The 27,861-nt window shown below is 41.8% G+C and overlaps 3 protein-coding genes and 1 long non-coding RNA gene across 6 annotated transcripts; 2 read left to right on the forward strand and 2 right to left on the reverse strand.

Moving 5' to 3' along the window:
* Positions 1-150: 150 nt before the first annotated feature.
* Positions 151-17,082, reverse strand: amacr (alpha-methylacyl-CoA racemase). 2 transcript variants are annotated; one of them, XM_088392019.1, is made up of 6 exons: positions 16,896-17,082; positions 2,674-2,930; positions 2,446-2,589; positions 2,201-2,361; positions 1,070-1,256; positions 151-913 (listed from the first exon to the last, which is right to left on the reverse strand). In XM_088392019.1, exons 2-6 carry the CDS (start codon positions 2,918-2,920, stop codon positions 504-506), a joined length of 1,149 nt encoding a protein of 382 aa, XP_088248145.1. In that variant the 5' UTR covers positions 2,921-2,930; positions 16,896-17,082; the 3' UTR covers positions 151-503. The 2 variants fall into 2 exon arrangements, with proteins under 2 accessions (XP_088248145.1, XP_088248144.1); XM_088392018.1 differs by lacking the exon at positions 16,896-17,082 and adding an exon at positions 3,359-3,440.
* LOC148389567 (lysosome membrane protein 2-like) lies at positions 6,835-16,521 on the forward strand. The gene is made up of 12 exons (XM_088392429.1): positions 6,835-7,165; positions 9,746-9,903; positions 10,314-10,461; positions 10,533-10,724; positions 10,985-11,076; positions 11,354-11,473; positions 13,189-13,367; positions 13,975-14,093; positions 14,315-14,388; positions 14,468-14,519; positions 14,621-14,773; positions 15,187-16,521. Exons 1-12 carry the CDS (start codon positions 7,043-7,045, stop codon positions 15,295-15,297), a joined length of 1,521 nt encoding a protein of 506 aa, XP_088248555.1. The 5' UTR covers positions 6,835-7,042; the 3' UTR covers positions 15,298-16,521.
* csgalnact1a (chondroitin sulfate N-acetylgalactosaminyltransferase 1a) lies at positions 17,019-27,614 on the forward strand. 2 transcript variants are annotated; one of them, XM_088392017.1, is made up of 9 exons: positions 17,019-17,558; positions 20,781-20,838; positions 20,937-22,059; positions 23,042-23,258; positions 24,143-24,244; positions 25,490-25,668; positions 25,743-25,837; positions 25,979-26,060; positions 26,135-27,614. In XM_088392017.1, the coding sequence occupies exons 3-9, from the start codon at positions 21,306-21,308 to the stop codon at positions 26,401-26,403; spliced, it is 1,698 nt and encodes a 565-aa protein (XP_088248143.1). In that variant the 5' UTR covers positions 17,019-17,558; positions 20,781-20,838; positions 20,937-21,305; the 3' UTR covers positions 26,404-27,614. The 2 variants fall into 2 exon arrangements, with proteins under 2 accessions (XP_088248143.1, XP_088248142.1); XM_088392016.1 differs by lacking the exon at positions 20,781-20,838.
* On the reverse strand, positions 17,587-26,378 carry LOC148389569 (uncharacterized). The gene is made up of 3 exons (XR_015861699.1): positions 26,197-26,378; positions 23,918-23,977; positions 17,587-19,179 (listed from the first exon to the last, which is right to left on the reverse strand). It is a non-coding gene; the product is annotated as an uncharacterized LOC148389569 (long non-coding RNA).
* Positions 27,615-27,861: the final 247 nt, after the last annotated feature.

The following is a 27,861-nucleotide window of genomic DNA, read 5'->3' on the forward strand; positions in this document are numbered from 1 at the left end:
GATTCGACTGATTGACTGAGCAACTGGATGGTATTTTGTGGGATAATATTTAAAATAGATTCATTTTTAGAAATACTGCAAGGAATGCGTCCACCTTCCTAACTAAAATTAAATTAACATTCACATCCCAACACAGGCAAGATCAATTCATCAACTGTTGTAATTCAAGTTTATTCTTCTGAATTTTTTTTTTTTATATAAATGTGCAGCTATCATTTTTGGCACTTAGAACAGTAAACAATTTTTTCCTCCAAATCAACTTTCCTCTTGTGATGTGATTTCGCTTTTATACTCAGTTTCAAATTACAACTTTATTCCTTTTTTCCCATATTTTTTTCCTTTTTTGAACACCAAATTGTTAGTCACAAAAAAGTAGTGCATTGCCTCGAAGTACTTCCCTTCAAAATTAATTAACAGACTAATTATTACGCTTACGCCTCATTATGAGACCAGACTTTCAATTTACTGACTCCCACTTAAGCCGATAAAATAAAAGCTACCCGTTACAATTTAGCCCTGACACCATTGCACTCCACAACACCAGCAGAAAGCATTTTGTCAATTTCCGAAGTTTCGTACCCGTACTCCTTGAGTACTTCGACGGTGTGTTCTCCGATAAGCGGGCCAGGGTCCACGGAAGCCTCGGCGGGGGTCCGGGAGAGGAGGGGGGCCGGTCTGGGGCTTTCCTCCCCGCTAGAGTCCTTCACGAAGGAAGCCCTCTCACTGTTGTGCGGGTGCGAGCTCACCTGGTCAAACGACAACACGGGCGTCACGCAGGCATCCGTCCCGTCGAAAATTTGCGACCATTCCGCTTGCGTCATGGAAGCGAAACGCTCAGAGAAGATTCGCCGGAGGTCTGGCCAGTCTGAGAAGCTCATCTGTGGAGGTAACTGCTCCTCATTTAATTCCAAGCCTTGATGGGGAAAATAAAAACAGCAAATGTTGTAAGTTATGTTCCACTCCAGTCCTGTAGGTGGCAGTAACTCACACGGCTAAATTTCGCATGTCTACTTAAATATAAACATAGCAGGTCATGAATCACTCGAGACTTTTCACGAAATCAACAAACCTCGAAGCAGTTGCCTGTAAAACTGCGGCTCAATGGCGCCCACTGCCACATATTTATCGTCGGCCGTACGGTACGTGTCATAGAAAGGAGCGCCGGCGTCTAACATGTTCTCCCCGCGAGGACGATCCCACATGCCGATGCTGCGGGATTTCCACACGAACGAGCCAACGTAGGCAGCGCCTTCCACCTGGAAGCACAAATTGTAAAAGGTGTAGGTTAGATAAGTCCACAGTAGATTATTAATAGGAAAGTAGTAGTAAGTGGTGTCTATTTTTAAAGGTCATTTACATCTCCATGAATTGTGCCGAATTATAATATTGTGATGGATGACAATAGTAAAGCAAAGAGGAATAGAATTAAATGTATTCAATTGTTGGACCAGCACAATTGCAAAAACCGGAGGGGGTAAAAAAAAAAAAAAAAAAAATCAATATAGTGGAAAAAAAGACTCCCTGTTGAATATGATTTGTGATGTAACATGCCATGCTCGTGTTAAAATGCCGTGAAATGACTTGGTGGATTGATGGACAACACACACCCACGCTCTTTGAGATGGACATGAAGGGAAAAAAAAAAAAAAGGTGGGCACTCGCTTGTCTCTAACACTTGAAAGGCGCTATTAACGCCATTGCGGGCTCCTTGAGTGCATCGCCAAGGGGAAAGGGACATGTCATGACAGGGCTTTTCAGTTACACGCTGCAATGCATATTGACATGTCAACGTCAAACACATTTTGATGCTTTCGGGGTCAAAAATTGAAAGAGAAGAACTGACTAATTTATGCAAAAATTGTACAAATCTACTAATTATAGAATATTTGCAGGTTACCTGTTTTAGGTCAAATTTTAATTTAATATTTAACCAGTTACTGTTAATGATTTTCTGATGATCACTAAGCATTCGCATGAAGTATTTTATTTTGGCTTCTTCTTAGATTGTGGAGTTCAATTTTAAGTGCACTTTTTAATGCTGCCACTTGGCGGAGTTAAGATATGGCACAAATTTTCTTTCCTGCATTTGTAGCACCTTTTACTTACAAGCATGTTTGCTGTGTGGCTCCTTTTAGAACCTTTGGCAAATCCTCTCAAATCTCAGAGCTACTGATTTATGCAGCAAGCTCTCTTTGCTTACCATGCTCGCGTCAATGATCTGCCCTTTCCCCGACCTTGTTCGCTCAAGCAAGGCTATCACGATGCCAAGAGCGCAGGTGAGCCCGCCTCCTGCAAAGTCAGCTAAGAGATTCAGCGGCGCGTACGGCTTCTCTCCGCTCCGACCCAGGCGGGATAAAAGTCCTGCAGCAATAAATCAAAAAACACACTGTGATTGAAAACTCTTTTTGTTATTTTTCCAGTGGTGAAAGACTTTCGTGTTTTTACCTGACATGGCCAGGTAGTTGATGTCATGGCCAGCCGCCTTGGCGTACATTCCACTTTGTCCGTATCCCGTAAGGCGTGCATAGACCAGACCGGGATTTTCCTTTAGCAACTCCTCTGGACCAAGACCGAGTTTCTCCATCACACCTAAGACAACATAACATGTACTTTAGAGCATTGGTCGGTCTAGATGTCGTTCACGATTTACAGAAAAGATTCTCGTGGTCCCACCTTTGCGATAGGGCTCTAGGATGACATCTGACTGGACGCAAAGCTTGTGGAGCAGGGCGACGCCCTCTGAGGTCTTCAGGTTGATGGCCACTGAGCGTTTGCCGCGAGCCTGCGTGTCCAGCGAGGCTCCGGCTTTCGTGCGGTCTACACGGATCACCTTAGCGCCAAAGTCGGCCAGGATCATTCCGCAGAAGGGTGCTGGAGCGAGGCCCGCCAGCTCAACCACACGTACTCCGGCCAACGCCATGTTGAAAACACTAAAACAAAATAATATGTAGGTTTCTTAAGTTTTAATATCATAAATGCCACACGAGTTAATTATTACTTGATTGTATTAATGAATGCTGTACAGTAAGTTAAGTTCTCCTTAAGTGGGACCTTGATTTACATCAACTTTAAGGTTTAAAAGTGAAAAGAACTAAAACTACCGTTATTTCCCATTTTTTGAAAACTGGTATGTCCGCGGTACATTGAACGCACCACGGCTAAAAACAAAGCTAGCGTGCTCGTTCCGTAACACAGAAATATAGACTTGTCTAAAGTCCAAAGTGACGTGTTAGTTAGTTGCTGTGGAGACTTTTACCGACGTTCAATGAACACGATAATCAGCAGACGCTCTAGTATGCGACCGCTTTAAACATTTCTATCATTATAAAAAGGAAAACAGATTACAAGTTAGGCTAACCTGCACTTTGTTTTTACGGTGAAATTCGCGTACGGAAGAGTAGAATCGCTGTGGAGAAGTTGCGCGCGCAGATGACACTGATCACGTGACAAGGCAATTGTTGGGAGGCGTTCCGCGACAGTCACGTGATCAAAACAACATTCTACACTAAGTCTTTGCTTTTCAGTCAAAACTAAATTAAAATGATGTAAAAGTTATAAAATGTTGTGCATTTTAACTAAGTGAAAAGTATCTGAGCGAGCTCTAAGAAACCAACAAAAGCACATTTTCTTGTCAAATCTGTGTCGCCCTCTACTGGCCTTGTACCATAACTGCACTCGGATAACTTAAAATATGTCTACTTCTAAGAGGCACACTTAGTTGCCAAAGTTGTCAAGGCAGTAAAAAGTGTGTGTTGTGCTATAGTTATTAATCCTTGGAAGATCCATTCTTTAATCGTTTACAAAATACACGTTATTATGTCCCCTGTAAATAGATAAGAAATCAAAGAGACAGTAAAATCTCTAACGCATTGCATAGGACAACAGCCACATTCTTGCAACCAGGGAAACACAATGGAATGGTTCCCCCGAGAGAGATAAAACAATGTCATGCACGGAGCAAAGTTGCAAGACCTTCCCGGTAATATCACAGCCAGGAAGTCAAGTTTCCATGTAAACATAGGGTCCTGAGAAGCATGAAGACGGGTCACCATGCTGTGAATAAAAACACTATGTACCATCACTTGTCAAAATAAAAAACCTGAACACTGGTATGAAATGTCTCGACTAACAAATATGAGGCAAAAAAATATTTTTTAAAAATTGGAAATACTTAAATATTATGAAAACTTTAAGATGAGTTTCCTGTAATCCAACAAAAAAATCTTTAAAGTTTCCAGAAATAATTAGTCATATTCTTTTGCGAATAATGTGTCATATTAAAAGTACTATGTAATCTAAACTCTAAATTCAGATTATTCTTTTTTTAAAGACAGAAGATGGAATTTTATTTGGGGTGATTTTTTTTAGGTCAGTAGAATAAAGTTTCATTCAATTAAATGGAATATTTATTCAATTTGCATTATTAAACGTGGCTCCTGTTTGAGTGTTTGTCTGCTGCTATTTTTTTCCATTAAGGCTGTGACAAAATTAGCAGATGCAAACTTTGACACACTTGCGTTATTGTTCCGAGCCCGAGCCCGAACAATCGGTCATACATGAAGTAGGCGTGCCTAATTGGAAACACAGACATTTTGCAAACAATGAGGGTCGGGGGGGAGACCACCTGTTTGAAAGACATCATCAGGACAAAATGTCCACGTGAGAGAAACTATCAGCATCTCCAGATACTTTACTTCCACAAATGCGGATTATTCACACTTGAAACCTTTGAAAAGAATGAGGCACCGGTGTATGTTGGCATCATCTTCAGCAACGGATGCAGAATGTGCTGGTGTTTTCCTCATCGAGGCTTCTTAAACGACATCCTCAAACTGTGGGAGGGAAACACCGGCATACGAGAGTGCAGCCAAGAACATGATACATCCTGTACTGGGATGGCCCATCGTAGACAAAGGGAGATGGATTGTATTGAGCCGCAAAACAAAATAAAAATATGGATGAAATAAAATAAAGACATGTACGATAGTTGACGTGATTATTTTCAAAGGGTGAGTACGCTTGTCGTTTGATTTCCTTGGGAAGAGTTTCTACTGCCGGGCTGATAACAAGAAAAGTTTTCCAAGCACTTTCTAGGGAAGATATAAACTGGGAAAAAAAAAAAAAAAAAAAAAAAAAAGGATGTTTTGACTGGAAACTACTATTGTGTTCTGTCACACACAAAACACTTTGGAGTTTCCCACGTTATGGATCACTTTTACAAAGCGGAAGAATTTGGGCCGTGCTAAAACAAACAATAGCAATAAGAGTGCAGGGGAAAGCATCAGAGAATTAAAACAAAGTTATAAAAAAAAAGGATTGGAGAAGGCAGAACTTGGTGGAATAAATCAAACTGAAACGAGAACTAAGTCCAATTGCAAGTATGAAGTCATAACTGAATCAGAAAATGTCACAATAGGAGAAAACAATTGCGCAAGTCAACTATTATAACAACTGTAACAATTCTATTTGTAATATTTTGCTTTGGGAAAAAAAAATCTTGACAAATCACATTTTTTAAATGTAAAAACTTGATTCATGAAATATAATTAAACCTTTTGTCCTAATAGAATACAACAACAATGATGTAGATTTGCCTTTAAAGTCAGTTTGACCACCGACAGTGGAGCAACACATGTAGACAGACAATATAAAAAAAAAACATAGGGCATATATTGTAAATACTTCATCCGAAAAATGACAAATACTAGTGCAGCTTAGTGAATTGATAGTGAAAGTCTTCTTCGTGTGTTATTTTTATATCTAAATTACACTGCCCCCAAGTGGTCGAGATCTATATCGAGCAGTAGCCTTTGATTTGAGACCTTTTAGCCTTTTGGCAGGTCAATGGCCTTGCTGTGTTCGACAATCTCACGATCCCTGACTTTCCCAATATAGTTAGCCTCTCCAGACTTTGAGCTCAAAGCTAAATATAGCTCGACAAACACAGTATATTATCAAAAACATCTCTTTAGAAAAATACGCTTTATCTTGGAGGCAAATTGAACTTTATTTCTTATGATGGTCAAATATTTGTTCTTGTAACAGAGACTCTGCGACACAATGGCAAAGCTTCCTTATAGTCTATTTTTAGATCAGCAGATGAAAACGCCTCTAGTTTACATTTATCGTTAGGATGCCGCATTATTTCCGAACGTGCCGCCTGCACATGAAAGTATTAACATTTATTCAAATCACATGACCCTGAAGAAGTTTTTGTGTGTCAGTTGAGCTGTGTGAAGTAGACCAAATTGCATTATGCTGAACTTCTGTACTTAAATATTTATTTTCCTGGATGGGCACTTTTTTGGGGATGACTTTGTCCTTACTTCCTTTTTTCTATTTTGTCACTTCCTACATTTGAGAACCAAATTTTACTCTGACACGGATACTCGCAACAAGTCTACTTATATAATTGAGTGGGCGTAATTTTATTTGCATATATATATTTAGACAGTCCTAACTGGTATGATTTACCAATAACTGGGAACAGAGCCCAGTGAGTCAAATTTCATAGCTCCATGTGGACTGGGTCACCTCAGGACTGTGTCCTGTCACCTTTAAGTACAATAATCATATCTTAAACTTTCATAAAGGTCACAAGTTTCACTTCGTTTTCCTTTAACCTAATTTAAGTTATGCAGAAAGAGTGTGAGTAAATTCCTCAGAGTGAGTAACAACACAAGAAGCCCCTCTTGTCCTTGTTTAGGTTGAAGGGGGGGCGTAGCAAGGGGGGGCAACCGTGGGTTGGAAACACCAACGACTCTCTCGCGCGTTCTCGTGTAGCCAATGAGCGCTCGGCAAAGCAGACCCTGCCCGCCATACAAATAAGCGTGGCTTGGCTTTTATTGAAGCCACTTTCAAGAACGCGCTCTCAAGTCTTTTTGCCGTTACACAGATCCTTCTCGGTGATTCAACTGCACGCGTCGCTAGTTCGGAAGTTGCAAAACTTGCAGAAACTTTTACGGGTTACTTTTTTTTTCTTAAAGAGACAGTTTTGAAAAGGTATCGAACTTTTTGTTTTTGGACGTCTCCACTTGCGAGCATGACGCGGAGGTCGTGCGCTATTTACGCGGTGGGCGTCATCAGCGCCATCCTAATCATCGTGGGCATCAGCCTAACCGCTTCGCAAGCTTTCCGCAAGCTGATGCACAACCGTCTCAAGAAGGTAAGGAAACTAAAATCTCAGCCGGTCACCCCGCTCTTTTTCTTTTTGTGTGTGTCTTGCATGGTTGCGTATCGAAGCGTTGCACTTCTGCTGTGCGCACAGCGGATGACAGTTAATCGGGGATTGTGCGCCACTTGCCAAGAGTGTAATAAGCAAAACAAAAGGGCAAACACTCAAAGCCAAGGTTGTAATAAATTAATGCATGTGAGAGTCATGCTGCAAGTTTTTTTTTAATAAAATACGTTTATTTATATAACTTTTATTTATCCAGTTAAGGAAGATGTCATTAGCTGTAGAGACCTTTCAAAAACTGTGTAATATTCACTCAATACATGAAACACGATTTTTCAAGTAAATAGTTCTGCAAAAAGTTACAAAAGCAAATATATATTTTAGATCTGCCATAGAGAGAGCGAGAGAGAGGGCATTTTAGGGTGTGGCATTTTCGGGTGTGTCCGAATCTGTATGAAAATTGCAAATTGCTGGGGATAAACTTTTGTGGTCTTTTTTTTTTTTTTGTACATGAGAAGAGGAAAATGTGAATGATGTCTCAGAAAATGTCAGCAGTCCTCACTTTGACTCATTTTGGAGTTGTTAGCAAATAGCACTTGATTCTGTATGATGTTTATGCCCATTTACGGAACTCGTTGAGTGTCTTTAAAGTGGCACATGAAAGCAAACAGTCATATCTTAATCTTTAAAGTTGAAAGAAATTCCTTGGCAAGGCACCGATTCCAATCTGGCTTTTCCGTCAGGATGGTGATAACGATGGAAATAGGGAAATGGGTTCTGATTTGGATCTGAGTGTGGTTATTAAGTACAAATACATTCTTACATGATTATCACAAAAACTAATTGAAGTTGGAAATATAGATCAGTGCCATCTGGATGTTGTGGTCAACAAAGAAGGCTTTCACTTGTTGATTCTAACTTAACAGCTGGTATATTTTGGCATTACGCCCTTGAATTCTCACAAATTAGATGCATGCAGGAGCTGTGAAACCCGATACTCGCCTTGGCTCTTGGGTAACGCATTGCTGAGGCAGGCAGGTGGCACCGTGTAAAACGTTTGGACAAGCGTGCATTGAAAATAGCTCCAAAACGATGATTTGACTATCAAAATCCGATTAATTTGGTAGTCGATTTGTTGCCGATTAATCCTGACATCACTATGATCTAATAATACTGCCAGAAAATCATTCTACATTTCTATGGAAGCCAAAACAATAGTCAATAGTAAACATTTGGACAAGCGTGCGTTGAAAATAGCTCCAAAACGATGATTTGATTATCAAAATCCGATTAATTTGGTAGTCGATCTGTCGCCGATTAATCCTAACACCACTGTGATCTAATAATACTGCCAGAAAATCATTCTACATTTCTATGGAAGCCAAAACAATAGTCAATGGTAAACATTTGGACAATCGTGCGTTGAAAATAGCTCCAAAACGATGATTCGATTATCAAAATCCGATTAATTTGGTAGACGATTTGTCGCCGATTAATCCTGACACTATGATCTAATAATACTGCCAGAAAATGATTCTACATTTCTATGGAAGCCAAAACAATAGTCAATGTTAAACATTCTTTACGTTCTATTATTCCTCAGAAGATTTCAAAAAATATCCTCTGGCTGTTGTTTTTCCTCCCGTCTGGACATCAAAGTAAAAACAGCGTGCCTATTTGCTTATTCACCTGCTCCATGTGTTTTCAAATCGGGGAGTGGCTAACATGAGAGAGCTTCTCTGTTCCTGTTTTCCATACACTATTTCATGTCGCATGCTGGGAGGTCGGCCATGTTGAATTGTCCGGTGAAAGAAAAAAAAAAAGCATGAAAGGATAGCACGCTCTGCCCTCCTCAATCCAAGGTGACAGCTTTATTGTCCTTGACCACGTCTGTCTGGGGACGAGTAGAATAGAAGCACTTTGACGCGCTCTTCTTTTTGGGGTTAATTTACACTACTTTGAACAAAACTGACACAATTAGGCCAAACTGAGATTTCCACCTCATGTGTTGTTGGGAGACATACTAATCCCCGCCCCCACCCTTCCCCAAACGTCCTTCTTCTCGCCTTCCCTGTGTTTTCCAATTCCTCAAAAGTTCCCTGCGGTGCATCGTCGGGATCGTTGTCCACAAAGCAAACTGGGAAAGACTTTGGCTTCGGGGTGGCTGCTTATGGAGCTCAGGCCTGAGGAATGCGGCCCGGATCATTAAGGTTCCAGTCCCGCGCAACCATTAGGAGCCCGGCCTTATGAATCACATGATCTGTCAGTGAGTGCCCGTCGTCAATGGCAACGGGCTGACAATGGAACTATGGAGGGGTCTCCGCTAATACCATTCATGTGCACGGCCAATGCTCTTGTCAGACAGTGACGCCCCTCCGCGGCCCCCCTAAGATGTTTTTGTTCTCTGGCCTGTTTTTGTTAGGAACACACCAGCCAGACTCAAACGTGCCGCCGCCTCGTCTGAACTTTAAAATGTTGTCACTTGAAATTTCAATCTGTCCTGTGATGCCTCGCCATGCTCTTTTGAAGTTATTCTTTCTAATATTTGTCATCAAACTTTCTTAACAGGAAATTGTTTTGGTGGAGGGTAGCCGAGTGTTTGAGTCATGGAAGAGACCCCCTCCTCCCGTCTATATGGAGTACTTCTTCTACAACGTCACCAACGCGGCTGAGTTCCTCGCCGGGAAAAAGCCGGTCGTCAAGCAGGTCGGGCCCTACACGTACAGGTGAGACTTAAAAATCGGAATTTTCTTGCTCCATTCTACTTCTAAAAGATATATTGTGGTATCTGAACCATATAAATCTAGTCCTACCTCAAGATTGGTTGTTAGTGTAGTTCAAGAAGTTCTAGAAACGGACATTTTGACTCCTGGAGTTCAGAGCAACACCATGCCAGGTGAAGGTCAAGTTAGGATTCAGGTCAAGAAGAGTCATGACCAAGTCCAGAGCAAGACTTTGAAGAGGTAGTGTAGAGTTAAGACCAAGACTTTGAGGAGTCAAGGCCAAGTCCTAGAGAAATCTAGGTCAAGACGGAGACAGTGTGAGAACAAGTCAGTGAATTGAGAGAAAGTTTAGACCAAGACTTAGAGTAAGACAATACAAATCAAGATTGAGGGTTTTTTTGTATCACACACAGGGAGTACCGCTACAAGGACAACGTGACCATGGTGAACGACGGCAAAATGGTGTCGGGATACAACACTAAAAGTTTTGTGTTTCTGAGAGACAAGTCTGTCGGTGACCCGACGATGGATAACATCACCACGGTTAACATCCCTGCCTGGGTAAGGAAACAACAATAAAAATGGGTCGCTAGCTACGTTCTCTTCAAGATTCTCTCTTTTTTGTGTGTAAGGCGGCGATGAACACCGTGAAAGACAACTACTGGAAAGCCACCGGCTTGTCCTTGATGATGACCTCCACCAAGAGTGACCTGTTCACCACTCGCACCGTGGACGAATTGCTGTGGGGCTACGAGGACGCCCTGCTGACTCGGATCGCTGCGTCCAAGCCCGAAGTCGAGAGCACGTTTGGGCTTATGTACAAGGTAGTTAACAAATGTACATTTTGATTTGTGTCATTTTTGCGTAACCTTTGAGCGCTAAATATTTAGGTGTATTAAATCTCGCATTATTAATGTATTGGTTGAGTTAAAAAAAAATACACGGAAAGAGGATTTTGAAAAATAATTGAATAAAACAGTTTTAAATGGACAACACAAAATATTTTCACGTGAGGAAATTATTGTCAAGTGCATGATGATTGCCAATATTTGAGAAAATGCAGAACATCTACCCTCCCCCTCAGAAAAATGGAAGCAACGACGGGGAATTCATCTTTCACACGGGGGAGCAGAATTATTTGGATTACGGCCGAGTGGAAACATGGAAAGGTCAAAGGTAACGCATTCCTCTCTTACTTTTCTTTAGCCAGAAACTTCACTCTTGAAAATATTCCTTGACTCAACTGTTTTCTCCTCTAAATAGATGCAGATGCTTGTTTATGAGTTTCTTTTGCGTCTGCATGTTTTTGTTTTTGTTAGCTTGCTAGCATAATAGCTCCATGGTGACCCTCATTATCATCTGTAGCGTTTGTTCTTTCAGATCGATATCAAACAATTCGCTCCAATTTTGCGACACGATACTTCTACAAAACCGCTATATCGTTGTTTTACAGTCAGCTGACCTTCTGGAACTCCAACCAGAGCAACAGCATCAACGGGTCTGACGGAAGCGCCTTCCATCCCCTCCTGAAAAAAAACGAGCGCATTTATATCTTCACCCCGGACCTCTGCAGGTACGTCATTGTCCGCTGTTCGTGAGAATTTCGGTTTTGGTCTTCTAAACACATCAGAGGGCCATTATTGGTCTTCTCGCCTACACAAAAAGTATAAAAAAAAAAAAAAAGCTTGGGCCTAGATGGAGGTTAGAAATCAAACCCACATGACAAAGCCAGGAAAATATTTCCTGCTCTCCAGAATATTTATGACTACAACATTTACGAGATACATTTCAGATTTATCAAAATGGCCGACACGCAACAACAACGCGTGCAGTTGTGCCATTACTGATATGACCCATCTCTTAATTTAGCCACTAACCTTCAGCTCCCCCAATTTTTTTTTGCTTGCATGTGGAAAGAATCTGTTGACGTTTTTACCTTTAGCCCAGTCTGGGCGCGTGCCGTTGACCCTCCCGTCCTGGATGTTTACAAAACACTTTCACCCACTTACTAAAGTCATTGTTGCACACCACGTTATGGGAACTAAAGGGGAACACTCCTCCATGTCCTGTACTTTGGACCATTAAATGAGGAAATGTTAAGTCTGGCACGGACGTGTTTTACTCAAGCAAAATTTGGCGACTGATTGAAAACACGCCATCTGGAAAAATCATTTTAGGGAAAAAAATAAAGGAGTGCCGATTCCCATTCGGTAAGCCTTTTGGCCTTCTTACTGACAGCTGAACCACAAAAGCCTCAAGATGCTGATGAAGTGCAGACAGGTGGTGCAAGTCCAATAGCTGACTTGTCTTTTGGTTGTGCGTGACATAAATCACTTTTTCCCCCGTGGCCATTGATTCCAAATCAAAGAGAACCTCGCCCCACTGGAACCTTAAATATGTCTTCAATAATAAATCAATATGATCACTGTAATTGAGGAATTGACCCCTGCCCCAAATATTTGTAATTTATTTTTAACAGTTTAAATATAATTAAAACATCTTAAATATATTCACAAACTATGCTGCAAAAACATTTTAATTTTATTTAAAATTAATCTTATAACACGTCCCTAAAAAATTATTTATTTATAAAAAATGCTGTGATTTTTGTTAATTAATACACAGAGTGAAGACTGTAAATTTATAAATATAATAAATAAAATAAATATAATTTTATTTGACTTTTATATTAGTTGTTTGAGTTAAAGAGATGGTGTTCCACAGGGGTCAATGCTGTTGTCTTTTAAATTTCCATAAATCTATTCCCAAAGTGTCATTTCCTAAATTCTCACCCGGCAACTACACCCTGAAAGCTTTATTCTTTTTCATGGCGTGCCTCGCAGAGGTCAAGAGAAAGGTCGTGACAGTATTGCTGCACACTGGCAAACACTGTATGGACTCTTTTGTTCTGAGAAGCATCACGATTCTCTGGGAACTTTTCAACATACCGCAACGCTCTCAGAGATCACCAGAATAACACCGTAAAGATCTCCGCTGGACTTACGAGGCTGGATTTGCTCCGCGGGGAGATTTTTCTGTCTTTTAACGATTTCAAGTTCTCCTTTTAACGGAGCAGCTGCATAAGTGGACCTGCCAAGGGGTCATTCAGAAGGCTAATAATAACAAGGGGTGAATGTTAAAAAGCAGTCAATGATTAATGAAGCTATGGAGGAAGTCGTACAATTCCGTGTTTAAAGAAACGATTAGCATTTTAAGGAAGGGAAGTAAAGAGCTACCCCATTGGTATCAAATGTGGAAGCTCATGTCATGAACGTTTCGCCTGTCCAGGTCCATCCACATGGAGTTTGAGAAGGATGTGGAGGTGAGGGGCATCCCGGCATTCCGCTTTACGCCACCGCGTTCCGTCCTAGCTAGCAAGGAGGAAAACCCGGCTAACGAGGGTTTCTGCGTCACCCCGAAGGAGTGCCTCGGAACGGGCCTCCTCAACGTCAGTCCTTGTCGGAGAGGTAAATGACCGTATCGCCGTTTATGATCGTTTTGTGAATCATTGGAATCAAATCGTAATGTGATTGAATCCTATCAGAAATTTGGAGCGCAATCGTAGCAAATTATAGCCTGTAGGTGTAATTTAAGGCCACCGGGAAGAATGTGTGTGCGCTACAGCGACCTTGATGGTTGTCCGAGGGTTGTTGCCAAACACGGGAGCAGGAAAATGTTCACCCCTGCCCCACTTCAGGAGCACTTAGCCTCGCCGGCGCCGCCAAACACATACGCAATGCAGCTTGTTTTTGTGCAACGACGCACGTTTCAAAATTTACCTGCCGGGTTTATTTCAGTAGGTGTCAAAACGGACCCTGTGGACCGTATCATCGGGTCGCAATGTCTCTTGTGGACAATATGTGGAAGGAACTGAGCGGGAGTAAACCAGATTATACATGTGCAGGTCACTGATTAGTTCCACATCAGACTTAAAGTCTACTTATCAATCTATTGTTTCTTTTACGACTATGAGTGCCTTGTTGTCCCGAGACACCGGTCCGATACATTCTTTAACCTGACAGAAAAAAAACAGTTTTTTTTTTTAATCAGCTAATTTGATTTATTATCCTTTAGGTGCTCCAGTCGTGGCCTCTTTTCCTCATTTCTACCTCGCAGAATCCAAATATGCGGAAGCTATCGGAGGAATGTCCCCTGAGAGAACTCACCACCAAACCTACCTCGACCTCAACCCGGTGGGACAAATTAAAAAAAAAATTATTTGTTATAACTAGAAGACTCAAAAGTCACAGAAACGTGCTTGTCGGGCATTTTTTCCTTTTTCCAAATCAATTGTGGTCTATCAATCCCTGTCTGTGAAAAGGTACTATTGGTGCGCCATCTAGTGGCCAATAGATGTTAGTGCAGCCGATTCATGAATGTAAAAAGAAGCTGACATCGTATTTTACTTTTACAGACCACAGGGATAATTGTACGTGCAAACAAAAGAGCGCAGATCAACATCTTAATGACTAGAATTAGTGGAATTCCGTAAGTATCCGTGTGTGTGTGTTTTTTGTTGTTGTTGCTTTTGTGTAGCTTTACAAAACTTTTTTTCCGTCCCTTTCAGAAAAACTAGAGGTCTAAACAACACCATCTTCCCCGTCATGTTCTTGAATGAGGTGAGAAATTAGTCATGGTACAATACGTCAAATTCAAATCAAAAAGTTGAATTGATTTACCGAATTATGTTTTACGCCACATTTGGGGATTGTCTCAACAGAGCGTGGTTATAGACGAAGCGTCGGCGGCTAGAGTTCACAAGCTGCTATCCATCGTCAAGGTGGTGTCCAACTTCCCGCTCATTTTCGTGGCCCTGGGTCTCATCATGCTATTGATCCTGATCGTCCTGCTGATACGCGAGCGCAAGGAGAAGGTGCGAGGAGTCGCCGTTCCATTGCGCTCACTTTTAATATTCTTAGCATATCTTAATATTAATATCGGATGGAAACATGGGGAAACAATTCTCTGAAAAGAAAAATAATAACCAATCTAGCCTGGCACTGAGAATTTTTTAGGGGAGGCCAGTGCCCCCTGGCCCCCCCTCTAGCTCTGCCAGTGGTGTTGTCACCATGCCTCTTGCAGGGCCAAGCTAAAATGATCTTGTCCGCTATACAGTATATTATATCTTTGTAATTCTTTCTAATAACTGTGCCACTCCTTTCATCCTTAATCGCATTTGTTAATATGCTGTCCAATACAAATGATTTTCCTCGACGAATCAAAATAGAGCATCCGTCAACATTAGTGTCGCTATTCATCAAAATAATAAATAACATTTTCTCGCAGGACAACGCTGAGGAGAACACGTCTTACTCCCCGGTGAACGAAAAGGAAAAAGAAGATCCTCAAAATGGATCGTACATCGGCCTGACGCCCAAGGTGGACGCGCAAGCTTGAGATGTGAGGAGTCGGAAACGCCGCTGACAATTTCCCCGTCACCCGCTGAAATTAATCTGTCAGAGAAGACGCATGTCCTCGTTTATTTGCCGACTTAACCAGCTTGCCACTTACAGATGACAGCATTTAGAGACGCAATCAAAACAAACATGACTGGAATGGGGTTGGGAACAATATTTCACTTTTAGACTGTTATGAAGGAAGGAAGTTAACACCGATTGTCAGTATTAAATCATGCACTTGAAAGTAAATGTTACAAAATTGTTTGTGTAGCTAAAAAGCATTTTTCATGTTTGATGACAGTATTTGGAGATGCTCAAAAAATCCTCTTTGTGGGATAAGCGTCAGACAAAAAAAAACTGTATAGTTTGTAAAATAAGATCGCCTTTTTTTTTTTTTGTAAATTTTAATGTAGAAACTGTCCAAATGAAAAACATTTAGGTCTGCTAGAGTGGGTCAACAATCCATACTGTAATGTTACCACTCAGTGTTTTATTTTGAAAAAAAAAAAAAAAAAGTGCCTCAGCCTTCAGGCTTCTACTGGTATAGATGAAGTGATGTTATTTTTGAAATTGTGTGATGCTGCAGTGGAGCCACAGCGATAAAGATGTCATCATTGATGGAACTGTGCCGCCTGTAAATACTCTTTTTAATGCTCTATTTTTGCAACCAAACACAATCATGCGTCAAGTGTGTAGTTTGACTTGAGTTGTCTCAAAAAGCTTTTAACATTGTTTAGAAAATCGCTACTCAGATTTTTTTTTTTAAACACAGCTGAGCCCGTTTCTGCTATTATCATATTGTGTTGTTTTTATTAGTTAATTTTAAACACAAATATGTATTGAATTTTTTTGTTGAGTTTATCCCTTGTATTTGCCATAACATCTGAAGGACTGCAATGTTCTGTTATGTTGCTGTTTTTAAATTTTAGGTCTTTTATTTTTAATAAAGTCATCATTTAGAATGACATTATAAAAGTGACGATTTATGGAGAGTGCATTCTGTAGGCGAAGTTCACAATTAATCATTTTTTTATACAATCTTCAAAACAAAAAAAGCAAAGCACAAAATGAGCACCACGCTGTTTGATTACAGATTGTACTTTATGATATTATCGTTATTCTTATAACCGCGTTTGTACCCTTCTAACAATTCATTATAGTTTTTTTGTTTGTGAAATGTTGTTTTGACTGTATACAGAATAAAAAAAAGTTTTAAGTCTCACACTGTAATGTTTAGTAACGTCCAGCAGGGGGCAGTATATCCCTTCCTTCAAATATCTACTTTATGGTTCCTGTTTTTTTTAAGCATTTGAACCCAGAAGAAGGGGAAATGTGTATATTGGTGGGGCGTTTATTTATTCAAGTGGACCATTATTTGGGGCAGGGCATCTATTGGAGTGGAGTCTACTGTTTGAGGAAACGCCGTACTAAAACAATTGACGACCTCATTGTAAAAGTTATTATGGCAAAACCTAATATTGCTTTCCAAAAAAGGGAAATTGGGGTGGGGCGTTTATCCTATATTGCAATACATCATCACAACATTACACATTATATTATTATATTCCAATACCAATATTGATAAACGTCACTAACCAGTGCAGGATTCATTCCAACGAAGATCTCCAAGGCAACAATATTCGGACCAGCACCAAACTATACACGTCAGTTGAGATGAAGGTGGATTTTTATGTGCACGTTTGCAGTCAGCCATTGAAAGAAAGTAGTGTTTCCTTCTACCCCAACAGTGCCTTGCAGGCACGAATCACAAGGATGTCTTTATTTGAGTGAGGGCACGGAAGAGGGTGTGGGCAACAAACCTGCATGGACCCTGTCAAGCAACCCAAACAGCTGCATACTTCTTAAATTCCTTCAAAATAACACCAACAAGCAAGGCCGGAAATGTCAAACCTACTTGGGGTTGTTTATTTTGAGATAAGCAATGCTATCATATTTATAATCAGATTATTTACTCTGATTTACGACTTTTTATATTAAAGTAGGTGAAGCTGGAGCATTTTAAATCCATGTAAAACGGATTCCATTTTAATTGATGACATTACTTTGAAGGCGACGAGCGTGTGTTTCCGGTGTTGACCGACTTGATTAGGGGAACTAACGCTCTTTACCCCCGCTCAGCTGCCGGCAGTTAGTGTCCGCACAGGACCGGCGGAGGGGAAGCAGAACTTAAGCGCTACGCCCCGATCAGACGCCACCTCCAACCGGACTACAGTGGACCAATCACCGCTGGGGAGAAAGGTAAGATATTATGATGAATGAGCCCAAAGCCACTGCATTTTCACTTCTTATATTTTATGATAATTAGAAAAGAAGTTGGGGCTTTATTGATCTTGTGCTTACTTTCATATGCAGTGATTTATTAATGGTGGGTGTACTAAGGATGATTCATGATTAAAGGAAAATAAGGTCGGCCATCCAGACATAATAATAATAATAATAATAATAATAATAATAATAATAATAATAATAATAATAATAATAATACATGTTCCAATGCTCCATAGTTGCATGTCTCCATCCCTCACGTGCAGCACTGTGAGGCATTTTTATCAGGGGAAAACGGTTCTAATCCTGCTTAGCGCATTCACTCACTAACAAGCAAGCAATACATATTTGGAGCTGGCTGTTCTCATTTTTGGAAAGTGGAGATTATGGGATTGGAGGCTGTTTGGGGCTGTCTTGACTTTCAACAAGGGGCAAACAAAGGCTAAACGCACCACTGATTAGGTGCGACAAATGACATGATGCACAATGACACATATGTGCCCCGCGTGATGAAATTGCTCCATGTGAGATCCCGTTTGTGAGTAAATGTTTGTGTGTGGCTTACTTTAGTTGTTGTTTGCACAACATTATGAATACTTAAGTGTAAATTCTGCTTGGATGAATTAACATTTCTACTGTAGCCATCTTGCTGCCTAAACTTTAGCGTTGACGCTTAATTTGTCAGCCTGGCAGGAACGTCTGGTGACAGTTTGCCGGACTGCCACAAAAAGGAAGTATTGAACCCCCTCTCACACCTGATTTTTGCCTCGCTCCCCCAGTGGCTATGAGAAAATCATTCAAATCAGCCAACATTAGTTTCCAAATCAGTAGAGCACAAATATCAAACAAGGTCAAAACAATCTTCATTTGGTTCATTCCCAAAAACACTGCTTATGCCTTAATTATGTAATTAAAATTCATGCAAGAGTCCCTTTAAATTATTTGATGGAGGCTGCAGTATGAGGAATAAAAAATGCACCAAGGGAAAAAAAATAGTGACACTTCTTTCACAAACCACAATTTGAACACAAACGGTGCAGCAACACAGATAGACAAACAATATAACAATACATTTTATAGTGTGCAAAAATGACAATTGACCCCCTCGCATTGCGGATTACTTTTCAGTTTGTTTGAATATTTTTTATATTTTGAGGGGTGGGATTATATTTTATTTTATCCCCCATCGCTTTTAAGTTAGGACTATCTCTTCCCGGCCATCTTATCTACCGCTGCCACAACGGCCCATTTTCCGCCCAGAGGAGACTGACGCCATTTCAGCTGGTGCACGAAAGAATGAAACTCTTTAAGGAAGTGGAGGAGACAAGACTGTGCGTGCTCGACATCCCACCATTTTATGCGTGGACATTAGTTTTTGCTTCGTGAGCGAGTGTGTGTTACTCACCTTCCATCCAGATGGCTTGTCGACAGGAAGGTTCCAGGCAAAAGTGGGCCCCTAATGAGCGGGGAGGGAGGGAGCAGCACCTGAGGGGACATTTCATCAAAGAGCATCTTTCTCCACTTCCCGTCTTTTTCTCCATCATCATCTAATCCCGGCACCTTTCGTGCTCTCCATCATCTCCTCACATTTTGTCTGAGGACAACAATTAAATCAATATTCATTCATATGAATGAATAAATGCATCCAGGCTAAGAACTTCAATCTGGAGCCCGAGAGTGATGTTGGAAGCAGGCATTTGGCGACTCGGTTAAAAAGAGGTCGCGAGGTGGTTTTGCCGGAAGGCCTCTGACATTTAAAGGTTGGATGAGGGTGAACCTGTGGGCCGCGTGTGAATTCTGCTGAAGGAGTGTGACTGCCCAGAAGTAAAACTGAACCAACATGAAGAAAGGCCATGTTGCCATGTAGACAGGAAGTTTCAGCACGAGAGGAGAGGAAGTGAAGTTTTAAAACGCAGCCAGCGTCCGACGCGCTCCGAGTCGTCTCAATTTATTGCCCACAAAGAATGAAAAATGCGACCCGGCTTTCATGCACTATTTTGTCCCAGCGTGAGGAAAATGGCGTGTTTGTCTGCTTGTAAACAAGCTACCCGACTGTGTTTACGTGTGGATTTATAGCGGCTCACCGGGATGCCTTGAATTTGTCCCGTCACGGAGAAACAAGGAAGACTTTTATTTGGAACATTTTGAGATTATAACAAGGTTCACCATGTTTGGGAGGGGGGAGGTGAAAAGTTGGTAAATAGAAACTTGTATTTTCCATATTGGAATTACTAGACAAGAAAAAAAAAAGTACCGATTCCTCTCTCGTGAAAAAATCATGCAGAACTTGATCAGCGGTGTTTTCGCACTGGCAGTTAATTAGAAACGTCGACAGTTCAGTTCCTGGTGTGCTCGTGTGTGCCTTCTCAAGTAACTTGGTCTGAACCCCGGGGAACACCCCGGTTTGTCCTGGAAATGCCTGGAGTCATTTTTATCTCTCAAAACAATCCCGTGGTAACTTGGTTGATTCACGGCAGTAGATCTTTTTTTTTTTCTAAAATGACCCCCCACCCCAACCCCCTCTCTCGCTCATTCCTCAAACATCCTCCCCAAGTTGCCCGAGAGCGGCGGCGGCGGCGGCGCCTCGCCGGAGCACAGTCCGGTATTGACTCGCACCATAGACTAATCCTTTCACAGGTCGGCAGTGTCAAAGACTCGACTGTGTGTCGAGACCCCGAGAGGCCGAGTGTGATACACAGAGATACATTTCAAGATATGTACAGTAGCTCAAACAACCTGTCCATCAGCTCACCCCACTCCGCAAAATATATATCCTCACTTCTATAATTCGGAGCTATACCGGTTTGTGATCTCATGATGATTCCACATTATTTACATTTTTGGTTTTGGGTGTGCTAAAAAAATGCTTTCAATGACTGAGTTCTAAATGACATGATGCAGTGTTGAAACATTTGAAGAACTCGGTCATATGTGAGCCTGGAGGTGCAAAGTATCCGTCCACCACTACTTGAAAATGCTCTTTGTGGATCTGTCTGATATATTAAATAATTCAAATGCTGCCTTTTAGATGTAAAAAAAAAAAAAAAAGCACATGAGGTGGATATTCCAGTTCGGCCATGTTAAAAAGCATCATTTTGTCTCAAAAGATGACTTTGTGTAACTGACCCACTTTTTTTTTCTCTCACTCATGTGACAACATTTGTCTTCGTCATCTTCCCGACCACTCGTGGGAAGGCTCGCTGGCTGCGTTAATAATTTCATGTCGACGCGGCCCAAAATCGATGAAAATTGCGTGAGGTTTTTGTGTTTGTTCACGCCCCTGCGGTTGAAAATATTCTCATTGGTTTGAAAAGTTGGATCTTGACTGACTGGTTTTCTCGTCTCTCCCAGCGTCGAGACAGCACTGGATGTCGGGGTTTGCGATTGAAGGGATCTCCAGACGTGTTCCTTGAATCATCTCCGTGCAGGAAAAGGGCAGCGGCGTATGAGTCACCTCGCGTGATGGATGATGTAACGGAGTCTGGGTCTTCCAGCAGACCATGACGCTAAACGGACTAACAGAGTGGGAAAAAAGGCTTTCTCACAAGCAAGCGAGCCTTATTTGTTGATTTTTCCCGAGAGGAGCGAAGGCGAGGTCAAGCGTCCGTGCCATGAAGTGACCTCACGCAGATAAGTGGCACGGCCATGGAACTTAATCGCAAATGGACTCTTATCATCGTGTGTGAGGTCACGTGATCTTTCCGAATCCGAGTGATTTTGATGCCAGCCATGTTGCGGCGCAGGCTCCTAGCCTGGGTGTCGCGGGTCGGCGCCGTGTTGGTTCTTCTGTGTTGCTCCTTGACGCTCTTCTACGTGATGACCTGCAGCACGCTGCACCCGGACGACTCGCCGCCGAGTCGCGCCTTACCGCGCGCTTTACCGCGCGCTAGCACCAACCAGGTCGACCTGGGCGGGACGAGGCCCGGAGGTGCTGCCCAAAGCGGGGGACCGCCGGTGATCCACTCCTACCAGGAGCTACTGGAAGAGCGTGAGGAGCAACACCGCCTGCACATCTCCTCGCTGAAGAAACAGATTGCTCAGCTTAAAGAGGCGTTGCAGGAACGCAGCCAACAGCTCAAATGTGTACAAGACAGCCTGAAGAAGGCCGTCGCCGGGGGACCGGCTGAGGGGCACAACTCGCAGCCCGGGGACCTCGGGGAAGCCCCGGGAGCCAAAAACCAGCAGGCGGACCTCCAGAACTTCTTAAGGAGCCAGCTCTCCAAAGCCGAAGTGACCGCCGGGGCGAGGCAACAAAGCGAGTACTCGGTGGTGCCCTTTGAGAGCTTCACCCTGCACCGGGTCTACCAGCTTGAAATGGGTCTGACCCGACACCCTGAGGAGAAACCTGTGAGGAAGGACAAGCAGGACGAGCTGGGCGAAGTGCTGGAGTTCGCCCTGCACAACCTCAACGCCCCGCCGGCGCAGCCGGCCGGCAAAAGTAGCAAAGTCTACTCGCGGTTGGACTTTATAGAAGGTGAGAACACACACGACAAGACCATCAAACCAGACTTCTGCTCAGCCATACAAAACAATTTGATTCCGCTCGACACTTAGTAGATAATGGAGCAGACTCAAACAAGACGTGGAAAAATAACTACACGAATGAATGTATGTGCTGTTTATCAGGATATCCTACTGAGTTGTCCTGCTTTGACCACAACTCCAGGAAATGGACACAGCTGTTCCTCCTGGGAGCATCTCACATCTAGTCTATCTTTGGAAGATCACCAGCTTCTTATATTGCCTGGAAAATCTGGCATTGTATAAATGGCGCCTGACACAAAATTGACGGGATGGAGGAGGGGCTGGCAATTTTTTGCAGAGATAATATCAGAGCCGTAATTAGGCGCTAGATGTATGAAAGAAGAGTGGTGTGTTGAAAGCAGGAACGGCTGAGAAGAGAGTGAAGGAAAAAAGATGGGGGAGGATGTGCAATCAAAATTGGTCAACGTTCTTACAAAAAAAATCAAAAGCTTATCCCGCGGCGAAATCAAGGCTCACATCGCAGGAAGCCCGCAAGTTTTGGGTGGTTATCAGGCTGGATCTTCTCTCTTTGAAGAATGCGTTGCAGTTCATTAGCGTCTTTTTTTTGCCCCGGCTCTTTTATTTCCTTCGTTCCCGCTTTTGTGTTTTTCCCCTCGGTGTTGACCTCAGTTTCAATTTGCAAGTCAAGTCCAATAATTGACAAGTTCAGGCTAATGTAAGGCCCACGACAAATCAGAATTAGCATTGGGGATTTAAATAGCCTAGCATGTGTGTTTTTTTAGCGTTAGCATCTGACTGAATTAAAAATTCTTTCAATTCAATTGATTTTGCGTAAAGAATTATTTTGACTCGCTCGAAACGGGTTTATCTATTTATGACTGTAATTGTGAAATGATATTAATAAAAAAATCGGTAATAATAATTATGCTAACGCATGCAAGCCTTGTGAAAAGTTTTTTATGCGTCCACAGGCATCACGCGCACAGAGAAGGACAAAGGCACAGTGTACGATCTGACTTTCCGCGGGGAAGCCAGTCGGGAATTCCGCCGCCTGGTCCTTTTCCGGCCCTTTGGACCACTGATGAAGGTGAAGAACGAGCGGGTGGACACGGCCGACGTGCTCATCAACATTGTGATGCCGCTGTCGCAACGTACCGAAAGGTTCAGGCAGTTCATGCAGAACTTCAGGTGCGTGCCTTATTCCATATTCATTTTTTTTTTCAATTTTAAATGAGGATTAAATCAAGAGGAAGATTTGCATAAGTAAACTTAACAGTTGATTTATTTTCTTGCTGCTGGGTATGAAATCTCAAAATAAACAAAACTGGGGCAGATTTAGTGATTGGGAATGACAGCCAAGAAAGTATGTAAAATGTGTTGGGGGGTATAATTAACAGTTTTTGGGCTGTATAATAATAATAATGTATTATAATAATAATTTAAAGGCGGAGCCTAGTGAGTGACGTGGGTGTCAGCAGAGAAGAGCGAAGGTTGGGCTGATGTTTACGGAGAAATTATCTCAAGTTTTAGACTTTGAATATATTTTATGGACTCGGTCCTTCTTACTCGCCAACATCTTGCCAAATTATTTCCGTGATAAACCGGGGTTCAAATTGATCAAGCTGACGTAGGTCATTTAGTTTGCTGGTCTGTCAGCGTTAAGTTCCACCGTTATGTCCTTCTCTCCTTTAAGTGTGTTTATTTACGGGCAGTTTTTTGGAACCATTGCTTATCATTACTTTTTCCTCCCAGTAAATCCAGCTTAGTTGTACCGCTTCAGCTTGTTCAAATGCTCCCCGGGGGGCACAGCAGTTGATCTACAGCGGCGCAGTGTGGCATTCACTTACTTGAAAGAGACGCTGAGCCAACACTTCAGCTTCATTCGTTTTGAACGTGTGTGTCTGTTCCTGTAAGCAAAGAAGTGCAGGCTGAAAGATAAGCTATGAATTCCGAGCAAAGACGATTTTTTTTCAGCACAAATCTCTTCGCTCGGATTGTAAAGTTAGTTATTATATATTTTTTTTAACCTCAATCTATAGGGAATTAGAACAGTTGTGTTTGTGTGTCTGCAGGGAGGTCTGCGTGCGGCAGGACGGCCGCGTCCACCTCACGGTGGTCTATTTTGGGAAGGACCAGATGAGCGAGGTCCGCCACATCCTAGAGAACACATCCAGGTGAGTTAGGAAACCAGTGTTCTAGCCATCTAAATGGGGGAGTCGGTTGCTATGGCGACGCAAGTGGATCCGCATCCCTCAAAAGGTTTCATGTTTGGCCTCAAGTCCGTGGCCACAAAGCGTCTATTTGTTTCCTTGCCAGGGATGAGATGGAAATAAAAAGCGACTAGCAAAGTTCCAGAGAGTTGCAGAGGAGGAGATTTATGAGGAGCAGAGTCTCGTAAGGGGAGATGAATGAAAGATGAATTAAGCGAAGATGCAGGCAGCACACGTTGAATTTGGATCAAGTACTATATTTTTATTTTTTTTACCACTTCCATAGCTTTTCCTGCAGCCTGGAATCCCCTCAAAGAAAGGCAAACTGAAAAATTAAATTATTAAATCTAAAACAATCGATGTGGTTATTTATTCAAGTCCTGGAAGGATTTATAAGAATTTTATATTCCGTCACGAGTTGTAATAGAGCTTTGAAGATGTATGGTGGCCTGTAAGAAATAATGCAATGAAAATTCTGTAGGCCGGGGCTTCAAGTAAAGGATGAAAATAAAAAAAACAGAAAGGAAAGGATCATCTTCACTCAAGCTTTTTTTTTTTTTGTATCATTAGTGTCTTTCAATTCAACTTGGATTGACTTGAGAGGAAGCAAAGGGCTCAAACGAAGCTCCCAAAATAAATAACAAGCTTTAGGAACTGACAGCTTGGGCAAATTTGAATTTCCGCTTTTGTTTGGGACAATGAAAGGATTCTTGCTCAGGTGACAGCTTCCTTGCTATTCCAAATATGCGCCGCAACTGATCGGCACTCTGGCCAGCTGCAAGTACGTACATGCCAGAATATGCACATAAACAAAATATTCCCATGACAATAAAACAAAGCTGCCTGCCACGATGCTTCTTTATGCTGACATTTTGTCACTGGCCATTAAAAAAAAAAAAATCACAACTCAAGACTGTGAGGTATTTCATTTTAGGCACAGAAGACCTTTTTTGGTCATTTTATGGCCGATTCCTCATTTGCAACGGTGTGGGGTCTCTCATTTCCTCTCATGTGCAGCCCGTGTGAGTTCAGAATTAGTCACTCAGCGCATCGATTATTTGGCCCCGAGGCTTCATCACAGCTGTCGCAGCTGTTTACGCATTCCCCGGTGACTTGTGCAATTTCGACATCGTCGCCTCGCTTTGAGAATCCTAAAGAAAGACGCCGTCTGCTCAACCTCAACCGTGGGAACTCTGTTTGATATTGCAGGGAGGCCAACTTCAAAAACTACACTCTCCTGCAGCTGGACGAGGAGTTCTCCCGAGGTCGGGGTCTGGATGTCGGGGCGAGGGCATGGAGGGGCGGCGACGTGCTGCTCTTCTTCTGTGACGTCGATATCCACTTCACCGCCGACTTCCTCGGATCTTGCCGACTCAATGCCGAGTCTGGTAAATTTTACATTCACGTCTATGTAGTAAGTAATTTTGCGAGTGGCTTGAAAATACTTCATCTCCCATTTTAGGTAAAAAGGTCTTCTACCCAGTGTTGTTCAGCCAGTACAACCCCAAACTGATCTACGGGAGTCCCGAGAACATCCCGCCAGTGGAGCAACAGCTGGTAAAACATCTCCATAAAGAAAAATACTCTTTCTCTTTTAACCGTGGGCCAATACGCTTGGGTCAAGCTAATCTATAATGCAGCAGGCCGGCCTTGAAAATATCTGTCCCCTGTGGCCTTCTTAACTTCCTGTCTTCTCAGGTGCTGAAGAAAGACACGGGCTTCTGGAGAGATTTCGGATTCGGCATGACCTGCCAGTACCGCTCGGACTTCATCGATATAGGTAACGTGTCGCATAGGCTACATTCGGAAAAGTAACGTTCAATATTTTGGCATGCATTCCTGTTTTTCCTGCAGGTGGTTTTGACATTGATATAAAGGGTTGGGGAGGAGAGGACGTGCATTTGTATCGCAAGTACCTGAGAAGTAGTATTCTGGTGGTGCGGGCTCCGTCACGCGGCCTCTTTCACCTGTGGCACGACAAGCACTGCGCAGATGAGTTGGCACCCGATCAGTACCGGATGTGCATAAAATCCAAGGCCATGAACGAGGCGTCGCACGGGCAGTTGGGGATGCTCTTCTTCCATAAAGACATTGAGGCGCACCTAAGCAAGCAGAAGACGTAGCATTATCAACAGAATGCCAAAATTATGTGAAGATATAACAGAGCAATAATTTTTGAAAAAGGTAATTGCTAAATGACAATAAATTTGACAAATGAGAGGAAAAAAATACAAAATTGTAATATTACATTTAAAAAAAGGACAGTCATAAAATGAGGTAAACATGAATTCCAGAAATAGAGCAATATAAATGACGTTTGTGTTTATTTCTTGGGAAGCAGCGACACATACAGGAAGGAAAGCGAACAGCAGGTGCGTGGATTTAAGGATTATTGTGCTGATCTTTCATTTTTGTATATTTATACTTAAATTTGAAATAAAAAGGTTGAGGTGGAAGTCTATGACAAGATATTTATGATTTTTTTACATATTACGATGCTCCTTTTTACACTCAAACCCATGTTAACAACATTTACCATTTAAGGACAAAACCTGCTGTTATATGTTTTTTTTTTTTCCCTGTCATTTATGAATATATTGACGTTGACCAAAAGCAAGAGTTGCCCAAACTGAGGCTCAGGGATCAAAACGGACTAAGTGTCTATTTTGGGGGGGGTTAATGATGTTATTGATCGTATTGGTATAAATTCATGTTGGTTATTGGTTTGTATGCATTATATGATGCTCTTAGATGATGTATTTTAATATTTGGTACCTGCGTTAAAGATTCAAATTTGAGGGTTTTTGAGTTGAGATGTTTGGGAAACCCTGACTTAAAGGAGAATTCTGGTATTTAAAAAAAAACAACATTTCAACCACATCCCATGTGTCTTAACATGTAATCAATTATGCTTGCCTTATAAATACCAGAATTAGCCTTTTTATGGTCAGAAATGTTTTTATTTTAATGTGGACTCTTGTGAAGATCTTTTTTTTTTTTTATATAGATAACATGACAATCAGCCTGTACAACCGGTTGTGTTTGTAACGGCTACGCCTGACAACACGTAATATTTGACACGTCCTTTTGTCTTTGTTTATGCACTTGTACTTTACTTTGATGTCATATTTATTCTTCCATGCATAAAGATGGGCGTAAATAAATTACCCGCTCGTCAAGCTGCAATATCTTGCAATTGCAGTGTTGGACCAAAGACGTGAACTGTTTTCATGTTTTTTTAAATCGTTGTTTTGGAAGTATAAATGACAATTTCAAGATGTTTTTCTGTGTACCTGTGAATAACTGTAATTTAATAAATACCTTTTAAAAATAATCTGTTCATTTATTACCAATGTCTTATTTTAAACGTACCACTTATTTCACTGATCAGAAACTGGTGAAAATGCATATTGTTGTTGTAATACTACGACTTAAACACCAGGTGGCGACAATGCCTAAAGAACTAGGGGGGAGTGACCTCAATTTCTGTCGTGTTCAAAGACGATGAAACTACATAATTTCACCATTTGAAATTGTATTAATATTCAGACATCCGTTCCAGTTGTAGACTTAAAACGCCT

The sequence above is a fragment of the Syngnathus floridae genome, chromosome 12 (assembly GCF_059516105.1).
Source record: "Syngnathus floridae isolate MCC-2025c chromosome 12, RoL_Sflo_1.0, whole genome shotgun sequence".
NCBI classification, from domain to species: domain Eukaryota; kingdom Metazoa; phylum Chordata; class Actinopteri; order Syngnathiformes; family Syngnathidae; genus Syngnathus; species Syngnathus floridae.